At 38.4% G+C, this 12,250-nt stretch overlaps 1 protein-coding gene across 2 annotated transcripts in view; it reads left to right on the forward strand.

The window, feature by feature from the left end:
• SLC16A9 (solute carrier family 16 member 9) overlaps nt 1-5,920 on the forward strand; it is a 56,099-nt gene extending 50,179 nt beyond the window's left edge. For both annotated transcript variants that reach the window (XM_030335114.1, XM_030335115.1), the window contains 2 exons: nt 2,475-3,392; nt 3,792-5,920. In XM_030335114.1, coding sequence (XP_030190974.1) covers nt 2,475-3,392; nt 3,792-3,970 — 1,097 coding nt within the window. In that variant the 3' untranslated portion in view covers nt 3,971-5,920. The remainder of the gene's footprint in view (nt 1-2,474; nt 3,393-3,791) is intronic.
• Nucleotides 5,921-12,250: the final 6,330 nt, after the last annotated feature.

Raw genomic sequence — 12,250 nt, forward strand, 5'->3', positions numbered from 1 at the left:
CAAATATGTTTAACCAACCACTTCCCAGCTACCACTTAGGTAGCATATTTTTTTACTCTAGCCTGAGAAGGAAATTTTATTTTCCACAGTAAATAAGAGTAGTGCTTCCAGAAAACCTAGGATGCATACATAAAAAGTCTGGGGCATTCAATGGCCAATATACTAAAGGAAAGAAAAGCTTATGGGACCCGTACATTGAGAGTCACAAGTTGGTGAGAGCTTCAGGAAAAGAAGCAGCCTGTACTTATGTAAGGCACCTTCTCCCTGAGAAAGGTAGGAGAAATGCCAGGAAAATGGAGACTCCAGGGCTCTGTCGAAAAGCCTGCTGTTGGCATCTTGCCATCTCCATTTACTGTGGAATGTACAATTTTTCTAAAGTACTTATTTATGAATGCATTCCCCTGGCCATGTGCATATCTAAACGACAGACTCTTCACTCTTGTTCTTCCTTTAATAATCAAGAGATGATCACTGAGGGAAATGTAAATATAAAAGCCTTCTGGACTTCCTCTGATGTTTTAAAGTGTCATTTCACTTTTCAGATGGATTTGTTTCCTAAGAGAACTTATCAAACTTATCAAACTTTTCATTAGAGAACTTATCAAAATTTTCTGTGGCCAATATTTTACCAGTTTGCTTAGGAAATAGAGCTGCCAAGTTTAGTGAAAGTGGCACATTTACATATGCTACTTGTTAATGAGCGGGTGTTCCTGGGAGGTCAGACTTTGAGGTAAATGGAGTAAATACAATGATTTGTCTGGCAGCAGGAGCCAAACTAATGTTTATTCCTGAGATCAATCTAGTGGCAACAAAGTGATTCCAGATTGAATTAAGTTGAGCTGGATATTTCCCAAAGGTGGTTTAAGGAAGTATTGGCGGGGGGGAATAGGAATCATGATCTAAGAGGAGATGGGGCCAGAGTCTTGAGGACACAGCTGGGCTAAGGCAGAACTGAAGAAGAAATAGCAAAAACAGGAGATAGAGAATCCAAAGCAGTTGGAATGCAGTTCAAAGAACCTTACAGGATCTCCCACAGGTGTGTGAGTGTGATGGAGTGTGAAGGTAGGCATTAGTGTGAAGGTAGGCATGAGCTTGAAGGACAATAGGTCTTGCCTACACTACATTTTTGTAGAGGCATCGTAATGTGGCAACAAGCACAGACGCCAGAGCCAGACCACCTAGGTCTGAATCCTGCCTGTGTCACTCACTTGCTGTCTGGAAATAGACAGACTTTCTAACAGTCCTGTTAACTATTGAGTTAAGCCTCAGTTTTCTGAACTGTAAAATGGGGATAATAATGGTACTCATCACATCAAGTTATTGGGAATCTTAAAGAAGCATACATGTAAGGCACATAGCAGGGTACTAAAAGCATGAGATATTATCATTATGAACTAGGGTTTCCCTTAATGTCCAAATTTGTATGTGTGCCAAAGATGCCAGAAGTTGTATGCTACATGCTTTCACTCTGCCTAGAAAGGAGGGCATAAGAGACTGGGTCATGGCACACTGAAATAAAAATGGATCGACTCTGGACAGTTAAGATTTGGCAGAATTAAGGAATTTTCAGTTTCAACTCACAGGAAGCTAGGTGAAGCAAAATTAAGGAGAATTGTGGATCTACTTAGTCCTTCTGGGTTGCTGTAACAAGATACCATAGACTAAGTGACTTCCACAAAACATAAATGTATTTCTCAGTTCTGGAGGCTGGAAGTCTGATATCAGGATGCCAGCATGCTTGGGTTCTGGTGACAGACTTCTTCTGAGCTGCAGACTGCCATTTTCTTGCTGTGTGGCATGTGTGCATGGTGGAAGGGGAAAGGAAGCTCTCAGGGGTCTCTTTGATATGGGTGCTAATCTCATTTACGAGTGCTCAGTGGGCTCATGACCTAATTGCCTCTCAAAGGCCCCACTTCCTCATGCCATCATATTGGGGGTTAGGATTTCAACCTGTGAATTTGGGAGGACATGAACATTCAGTCTATAGCATCCACCTTCAGTGAAAAAGATGAAAAGAAAAAAAAAAAAAAAAAAAAACAAAACAAAAAAACCTCACAGTAGAATTTTTTAAAAATTGAAAAGAAACAACAAAAAAAAACCCACATGAAATATTCTGACATTGCTGGAAAAAAAAAAAGGAACGTGAGCATGAAACAAAGGTTTTTGGGGAAGCAATTTTGTTCCATGGTTAACAGGGGTTGGTAAACTAATGTCCGGGGGTCTACTGCCTGTTTTTAGAGAGCTCATGAGCTAAGGATGATTTTTACATTTTTGTACAGTTAAAAAAATCAAAAGGATATTTCAGGGCATCTGAAAATTATGTGAAATAAAAATTTCTATGTCCATAAATAAAAGTTAATTGGAATATAACCATGCTCCTTCCTTTACAATTCTTCTTTGGCTATCAATAATGGTTGTTCTGAGAACCCTGAATTATAAGAGATTAAGATTGAACATCTCCCATTTCTTTTTAGGTTCAAGTGTTGGACTTTTTATATATGCTGCTCTGCAGAGGTTGCTGATTGAGTTCTATGGGCTGGATGGATGCCTGCTGATTGTGGGCGCCTTAGCTTTAAATATATTAGCCTGTGGCAGCCTGATGAGACCCCTCCAGCCCTCTGATTGCCCTTTGCCTGAAAAAACAGCTCTGGAAAGTGCACCAGATAGATACTCCATTTACAGTGAAAAAGAGAAGGACCTGGAAGAAAACACGAACATTCTTGGAAAGAGCTACAGTGCTGAGGAAACATGCAAGAGCACCTTTGGCAGTGGTGGCCGGAAACAGGAGAGCCTACTTCATAAAAGCCCAACAACAATGGCACATTCAAAAGAGACTGAAACGTACAAAAAGAAAGTTGCAGAACAGACATATTTTTGCAAACAGCTTGCCAAGAGGAAGTGGCAATTATATAAAAACTACTGTGGAGAGACTGTGGCTCTTTTTAAAAACAAAGTATTTTTAGCACTTTTCATTGCTATCTTTCTTTTTGACATTGGAGGATTTCCACCTTCATTACTTATGGAAGATGTGGCAAGAAGTTCAAATGTGAAAGAAGAAGAGCTCATTATGCCTCTTATTTCCATTATTGGCATTATGACAGCAGTTGGTAAACTCCTTCTAGGGATACTGGCTGACTTCAAGTGGATTAATACCTTATATCTTTACGTAGCTACCTTAATAATCATGGGCCTGGCCTTGTGTGCAATTCCATTTGCCAAAAGTTATGTCACATTGGCAATACTTTCTGGGATTCTAGGGTTTCTTACTGGTAACTGGTCCATCTTCCCATATGTGACCACGAAGACTGTGGGAATTGAAAAATTGGCCCATGCCTATGGGATATTAATGTTCTTTGCTGGACTTGGGAATAGCCTTGGACCACCAATTGTTGGTAAGATATTTCTTAAAGCAACCCATTTTTACTGTTCTTCTTTGTAACATCTCCAGGTATAGAAATCCAGATTACAATAGTAGCACAGATTAGCACAAAGTAAATCTGCATAGATGTCTGATGGTAATGATTTACTCATAATCAGTTTGATAAAAAGGCCAGTATACTTGCTCAGGGATTTGTGTTCATTTTGTGTTCAGGAGAAACTCAAAATGCCTGCTTATTCTTGTCCAGATTATTTGGGAGAGTCTCCTCTGCTAACTCCTAAGAGTCTGCTATAGAGTACATGGGGTTTTATCTGTCCTAATCCTTACTGTATATAAAATTGGTAAAATTAGAGGATGGCTTCCAAGTCTTACTATTTCTATCAAATTCACTTTTTTCTTTCTCTCTTTTCAGGTTGGTTTTATGACTGGACCCAGACCTATGACATTGCGTTTTATTTCAGTGGCTTCTGTGTCCTGCTGGGAGGTTTTATCTTGCTTCTGGCCGCCTTACCCTCCTGGCATACATGCAGCAGGCTGCTGCCCAAGCCAGCTCCAACAACCTTTCTGTACAAAGTTACCTCTAATGTTTAGAGGATACTGGAAGGAACTACAGATTGTTTTCTCATAGCGAAATTTCACTGTGGCTGACTCTGAATGAACTTTTTGTTTGTTACAAATCCTATTCTCTTTGTACTGTATATGTAGCTTCTATCGCCTGTATTTACCACCCCTCCTTTTTTTCTTTTTCCAAGAAGTGGGACTATTCTGTTTTACCCTTATTCGTGAGTTCCTGACATTGTAAACATTTTGGCCAGCCTCGAAAGGCTTTCTCTGTGTAAAGAAATATAATTTCTCTGTGGGATCCATTAGTTCCACTGAAAGGCACCCAGAGGGAGCTCTTCTATTTTAAACCTGATGTAGGCAGCATGATGAGATATATGTGAAGGCCACCAGGGGCGAAATCACTCTCTTCTCTATGTTAGACTAGCTAGTATGTTGAAGACTTCAGGCCAGTCAGGAGATGAAAGTGGTTACTAAAATGGCGTTAAGAATTGCAGTGGAGCAAGCTGATCTTTTTTTTTTTTTTTCCTCAAAGATATTTTAAATTACAGTCACTGGTTTTCACTATTTGATTTTATTTACCTTGAGGCAGCACCCCATATTTGGTATCCACTGCGCTTAAATCCTTTCAATTCCTAAGGTGTTTGCCTAGAGGCAGGCAGTCTCCAAACTGGAGCACTCACCACAGACTTGCTTCACGGTTGGCTGCCAAAAGCACACTCACTCTTCTCTGTCAGCATCCACTCAGCTGATGTTTCCCAGGAAGTGCTGATTTTACCTGTTTCCAAATTGGAAATGCGTAAACCATTCCGTTCTGGCAAATGGGAAACATCCATTTGCATTGGGCACAGTGGGGATGAATTGCAAGTCCCTGCGTGTCTTCTTGATGAAGCATTTATTTGTTACTATGAGATTTTACCACTATCAGATTTTAATTCAAGGGCAGAACTAAAATGTGTGTGTGTGTGTGCGCGTGCGTGCGTGTGTGTGTGTGATGAACTCTGAGTCTGTGTGGGACATGGGAAGACAAAAAAGCAATAAGAAATTGATACCCTGATCCAACTGTATTCAATCTTAAGAAAAATGTTTTGAAAGAAAATCACTGTTTAATAAATGGGCATCTTTCTGAAGAAATATTTTTTGAATTTTGCTGTGTGTCAGAATCCTCTAGATCCTTTTAAAAAGATGGTTGCCTGAGTACTACTCTTAGAGATTTTAATTCTGTAGGTTTGGCTATGGGCCAAGCATCTGTATTTTTAGCGAACTCTTCAAGGAATTCTGACGACACAGCCAGGTCGAAAATGAGGGTTACAAGACTGGCAACAGAAAACATTCATTCTCTTAAATAAAAAACAAAAAAACAGTAAACCATTGAGGTGAGGGGTTTTTATAAATAGCCAACTGTGGTTCTTTAAATAGGACGCACTCTTCCTATTGTGCCCAAATTGTCTCTTCATTTCTTTTGAAATATATGATTTTATACTTGTATGTTGCCTTTCTTCAAAGGCGCCTGAAGCACTTTATAAGCATGAAGCCCCACAACACCTCAGTGAGGTCCGTAAATAGATCTTTTGTATGCAATAAACCTGGAGTGTGGGGGAATTTCATAACTGAGTTAATCCTACTTAATAATGCAATAATGGGGCTTCAAAGTGCCTTGGACTTCTCCATACTCAGACTTCTGGAAAGTTTTCTGTACCTCATTCTTCAGTCACTGTCAAGGTTAATAAATATAAGAAGTGACATTTTAAAAAGCTAAACTAAGTGTTTTTATGTTGAAAGTTCCTTTTTGCCAACATTATATTCAGGAAGTCCAATAACCTGAAAAAGTAACTTTCCTGACATCCCCATGTTCATCAACGTTGATAATTGTCCAAATGCATCTTCACCATGTCTACTAATACCATCCAGCGTGTGCATTTTCAATTGTCTAGGGAATGAATTTTAATTTGCAATAAAATATTTTTTGTTTGTTTTGCATTGGTTTGGCTGCTTTTTCTCTTAACGAGTCCTCCTTCTCTGAATTACAGTTAAATTTCACTTGAATGTAAAACAAATGATCACATGTTCACTTCAGACCCCCGAATTGGTGATTGGACCTCAGTGTATTCAAAAGTCAAATTTGCTAAACTATTTTGACCACTGGCTCCCAAAAAGCTAACATGTCAATCCTACAGAATCCTTTTGAGGAAAAAGGGGACAGATTCCTCTTTGCAACTCTTAATGATGATCTTTTCAATCATTGGTGGAATTCTTACTATGCTCTTAGGCACATTATATTATTTATCCTTCATAATAGCTCTGTGAGGTGAGGATGCTAATCTTCATTGTATGGTACAAAACATAATTGTCATGATATGGACAAAATATATAAGCAACTTCCAAAAGCAAAATGAAAAAGTGTCTAGTGAATGCTTTGGTTTCTAACATGGCTGGGAAATGGAGCTCAGGAGGATGAAGTAAGTATAAATGCAGAACTCACTTTTAAATATTTGCTTGTTAATTTATGTATTCATTCAACAAATTTTCATTTAGCACACACCATGTGGCAGATACACAGGTATTGAGGTAATGGTGATAAGCAAGACAAATGTGGTCCTTTTGTTCACAATGATTTCTTTTTTTTTAATTTCTTTTTTTATTTTACAGAGAGGGTATGAGCAGAGGAGAGGAGCAGAGAGAGAGAGAGAGAGAGAGAGAGAGAGAATCTCAAGCAGGCTCCATACTCAACACAGAGCCCAGTGTGGGGCTTGATCCCATAACCCTGGGATCATGACCTTAGCTGAAATCAAGAGTCAGATGATCAACCAAGTGAGCCACTCAGGTGTTCCCACAATGATTTCTTAAAGCAAAAAATAGATCCCATGGTACTCTAGTATTTGTGCTTTAAGGTCAGTTCTGTCTATGAGATTGTCCTAGGGGAGGAAAAGGTATACATGTATGCTTGCTGTTATAGTAGATACTGTAGCGTGCCACCCAGATGCCCTTCAGGACCTGGGTACTCTGTCCTCCATGGGCTGGGATTGGCTGCTGAGGGCTCACAGCTGAGTCCTGCTCTGGGAACTGCCTTCAGGCGAAGGTATTATTCTACCCCCTCTAGGAAAGCTAGACTTCAGTGACTCTGGCCTCATTGGCTGATGAATGGCTTCTTTGACTCAATGGGGACAACTCCAGAGTGCCATCCCAGCTCTAGAACTTCCTGTAGGATCTCAATTTTTCCCTCTGTCCCATGCTACTTCCCCTACTTCCTTACAGGTGTTTTTCTGGAAAATACTCCCCAGTAAACTTGCTGCATGCAAACTCCATTGCATAGGTTTTGTTTTTTTTTAATCTGGAAACTTGACTGAAAACACCTGTAATTTCAATACAGTGGGATAATGCCCTGCACATGGGGGCCTCAGAGACATGTTTCTTGAGGGCTTGTATATACCTGGTATTCTTTCAGGTACTTTGCAACTATATATTGTCCTATTTAACTTCCAGACTCTGTCAAAGATTGGATGTCATCAGGTGAGGCTGGCTGCTTGACTATCAAAAAATGGCACAAAGCTGTATTTTATCTTGGGACATTTCAGGTATGGCTCTCCTGTGGGAAGTCCAGGTACTTCATTTCTTATTCATCCATCATACATTAACCAAGCACCTAGTATGTGTTGGGCACTCTCTCAGGCACCAAATATGTAACTGTGTATAAGATAGACAAGGTTCCTGTCCTCCTGGAGCTTGTTGGGGCCCGAAGCTAGTTGCAACAGAAGCCTCAGCTCCTATGGGAAGCTCTGGAGCTGGGATGGCCCTTCAGCGTTGTCACAATTGAGTTGTTACCTCTGACTCATGCTAAAATTCCCAAAAGAATGAATATAGAAGCCAAAATGCCAATTATTTTGATTTATATGAGCAATACAATAGCCAGGAGGACCGGACTTTCCAGTTCACCTGGTCATATCCCTTTCCCTGTAGGTAAGGTCACAGGAAGCCAAATACCACTAATTGGAAGGTGTTTGAAGTTCCTGGGATGAGGCTGTGGTCGCTCACTCAGTGGTATGAGTTTTTAACAGCATCATGAGAAGACAGCTTCGTTCAAACTTTGCCATTCTAAGGAACTGCCTCTAGACAGTGCATAGTTGGCCACAGACAATATTTGCCTCCATGGCAATCCTCATACAAATGCACTGTGGCTGACCACAGTGACCCTGTTCTCTCCCCAATATGTTACTAAATTTAATCAGGCTACAGCTACATGCTACTGGTCAGAGCCACTGGCAAACGTCTGCTCAGAGGCTTGTTGCAAATGACATTGCTCAGAAGGCAGTCTACATGGGCAGGTTTTTGCTGAGGGAGTCACCATCACCATGAGACAGATGAGGAAACCAAGGAATCAAACACGCTAAGCAATATGCTCAAGGTGACCCAGCCAGTGTCTCAGGCCCAGGCCCAGATCCTATTTATGGAGATGGGGAAGTGACTGTGCATATGGAAATTATCCAATCCAACCCCATGACCTCACAGAAGAAAACACTGTGGGCCAGGGTCCAGAACAGAGCTCTTCTGCATCACTATTTATACCCAGAAATTCATGACACCACTCCTGTCCCTTTAGAACATCCATTTCATATGTAACCAGAACTTTATTATTAGCAAGAACCTTCTTTTTTTTCTACCAATGGGGTAGGCACTAGAAACGTATGGGGCTACTGAGTACTTGAACTGTGATTTGTCTGAATTGAGATGTGTTTTAAGTATAAAATACACAGTACACTGAATTTCAGCCTTAGTACAAAGAAAGTAAAATAACTGAATAATTTTAAATATTGATTATATATTTAATGATTATTTTATGATTAGATGATAATAGGGATATATTAGGTTAAATATATTAATGAAATTAACTTTCTCTGTTTCTTTTACTTTTTTAATGTGGCTATAAGAAAATTTAAGATTATATATCATATTATATATTTATTGGTCAGTGCAATTGTAGATATTCCTATCCAAAAACACATTTAAACATTTTTACACACATTATACTTAGTTGATATAAATCTTGAGTCTCTTTTAAAGATTTTCTTTTGGTTTATTTGTTGAAAAAAATCAGATTATTTGTCCTGCAGAGTTATTCTGGTTTATTACAACCACCTGGTATCATTTAATATATTTACCCTGTATTACCTGGAAAGTAGTAGTTATATCTAGAGCTTGATCACATTTAGGTTTTATTGTTTTGGAAAGAAAAAGTAATTGGTGGATGTGTAATTCCATCAAGACACACTAAATGTCTGGTTGTCTTTCTTTCTTTCTTTTTTTTTTGGTGTTAAGATTGAGCAGGGTGATTATCTATTATAAATTTCCCCATGTTTTCTTCATTTAATGGCTTTTGTAGCTAGTTATTAGCATTACCTATGTCCATTATTACTTAGAGGTTGCAAATGGTGATATTCTAATTCCATCATTCCTTCACTCACTAACTGACCTACTTCTATAAAGACAAGGTTCCTCTTGTCAACTATCACTTTCCCCAAGGAATAGTGGATACAAGAAAAGCAAGATACTTATTTTACTTATTTAATTCTTTCTCTTTATTAGTTTCAGAAAAATAAGTTGTTTTTTTTCTGGCATCCCCCAAATGTCACCAATGAGTCCCCTCCCTGCTTTGGGAGAATATATCATTATGAACTTATGGATTTTAAATTTTGGGGTGTCAGGGGGAGGTTTCAGCAATTACAGAGGTTTTTTGATGCCTAGATTTTCCCATCAAGTTGACAAGCACTAACAACACAAGCTCAGTAGTCTTTGCCAGTTTCTTTACCCTCTGATATGACAAAATGTTTTAGGCTCACTCATACATTTTCTACCCCAGATCTGGAATAGCCATTCCTCCAAGGACAGCAAGGGGATGGTTTTTAGACCACAATCTGGGCACTTGGGATTCTCATCGCTAGTGGGTTGGGGATTGTTTCTACAAAATAGATTTTTTTTTTGTTTTTTCAACAGAAATGTATCATGTGTTAATACTGATAATTCTAATTTAAATTGAGGATCACTTTTTTTTTTTACCTAACTTCATTGATTTTATACTTAAACTCTTTTCTTTGATGTTGACAACCCTGATTTTCTAATGATAGTATTTGCTCTGTCCTATCATGTGTATAATATTTTCAAAATAATGATGTTACTATTATTACTAGTAACATGATTACTGAAACACTTTAAAATTGCTTTTCAGTTCATTTCATCCTAAAGTAACCTATTCAAGATGTGTGCTCAGATTATTATATTTTAGTCCTTTGAAATAGTTCCTCGGGGTGCCTGGGTGGCTCAGTTGGTTAAGTGTCCAACTTTGGCTCAGGTCATGATCTCACAGTTTGTGAGTTCGAGCCCCTTGAGGGGCTCTGTGCTGACAGTTCAGAGCCTGGAGCTTGCTTAACATTCTGTGTCTCCCTTTCTCTCTCTGCCCCTCTCCAGCTTGTGCTCTCTCTCTCAAAAATAAATAAATGTTAAAAAAAAAAAAAGAAAGAAATAGTTCCTCTCTGTGTGAAGTCACCAACTTGCTACTCAGTTAGGTTTATTTCTGCCATTCTAATTTGCATCCTTCCTATTATGAGTGAGGTTAAACATCTTTTCATGTATTTAAGGGACATTTAAATTTCTTTTTTGTAAACTGTTTTTCTATAGGGTTATTGGTGATTTTATTCTCTATTTTTTAGAAACTCTTTATATATTAGGGATATTTGCCCTTTGTACTATAAGTTTAAAGTGATTTTTCCCAGTTTGTCATTTGCCTTTGTACTTTATGATATCTTTTGCCCTGTTGAAAGTTTTTTATGTTTGTATTTGACAGATTTTTTTATTGAATGTTTTCAAACTGATTTTTAAAATTTTTTAGATGTTTATTTATTTTTGAAAGAGACAGAAAGACAAAGCACGAGCAGGGGAGGGGCAGAGAGAGAGAGGGAGACACAGAATTTGAAGAAGGCTCCAGGCTCCGAGCTGTCAGCACAGAACCCGACACAGGGCTCAAAGTCATAAACTGCGATCATGACCTTAACTGAAATTGGACACCTTACCAACTAAACCACCCAGATGCCCCAAACTTATTTTAAATACAAATTTGTACATTTTAGATATTAGCTATGTGCATGCTTTTAAACATATATTAACTTCTTATAATTATAATATAAAGTTTTATGTTATGGAGTGAACTTAATGAATACTTTGATTTGTGAGTTTTGTGTCATGCTTAGGAAGGCTTTCACAACTCCAAGAGGATAGAAAAACGCATCAGGATGTTTTTGGCTATAAGCTATCAAACTAAAAGTTGTGAGTATATTAAGAATATTTATTATTTTGCATAGCAAAAAATCTGGAGGTATGAAAATCCCAGCATTCATTAATTTTGTGGCTCGAGAATGTCATCAAAAACACAGAATCTTTTTACCATTTTTGTTTCACAATCATACAGTTGACCTTTCAGGCTGGCCTCAGAGGGTCGCCCCTGTTTCAGGTATCACATTCAAACAACTACAGATGTAGGCATTGGAAGCCCCTCCTCACACTTCAGGTTTTGAGAATATGGAAAATCCTTCTCAGAAGTCCCAGGGTGAGTCTCAAGTCTGAACAGTCTCTTACGCTCATTTCCAATGCAATGACTGGCCCTGGAGATCGAATCTGCAGGAGTGACTAATGAAGATTTAACCCTGGGACTTGGGAAGGGCCTGAAGCAAATGATTACAACATATCTGAGCATCCTCTGGATTTTGTGAGCAAGAGAGAAAGAAGAAATCACTAGTGTGTAATTTTGCAGTTTCTTTTCTTTTTTTTTACACATAAATCTTTGATCTCCCTAAAATTTATGTTGATGTAAGCAGTGAGCTAGGGATCAAGCTTATTATTTTTTCCTAAATAACTAGCTACATGTCCTATTTATTAAATAATATATCTTTTTAATCAGCTCTCTTATGAGAGTTCCTAAAAGGAAACACTGAGGAAAAAAATCTGCTGATCTCATGGGAATTTTTGATCAAGTCTTTAAAGTTCATGATCTCATGTAAACTCCTGCGAGGTGGCACTTTGAAATTGGATTGCTCACACCTACCAAGTCCACATGTGAGGGCCTGAGATGTGATTTCTCTTTCCATCTGAAGCCTAGACAAACACTATGGAATACAACTTAAAAATCATGAATCTAATGCTGAGAAACCGTGTGAAATGCTAGCAGTTTTTTTGTGTGTTGAAAATTGAATGCTTAAATATACTTGTGTCTTATTTGTTATAAAAATAACCAAATGCCAACTATCTTCCAGGCACATAGTATCC

Source organism: Lynx canadensis, chromosome D2 (genome assembly GCF_007474595.2).
Source record: "Lynx canadensis isolate LIC74 chromosome D2, mLynCan4.pri.v2, whole genome shotgun sequence".
NCBI lineage: Eukaryota > Metazoa > Chordata > Mammalia > Carnivora > Felidae > Lynx > Lynx canadensis.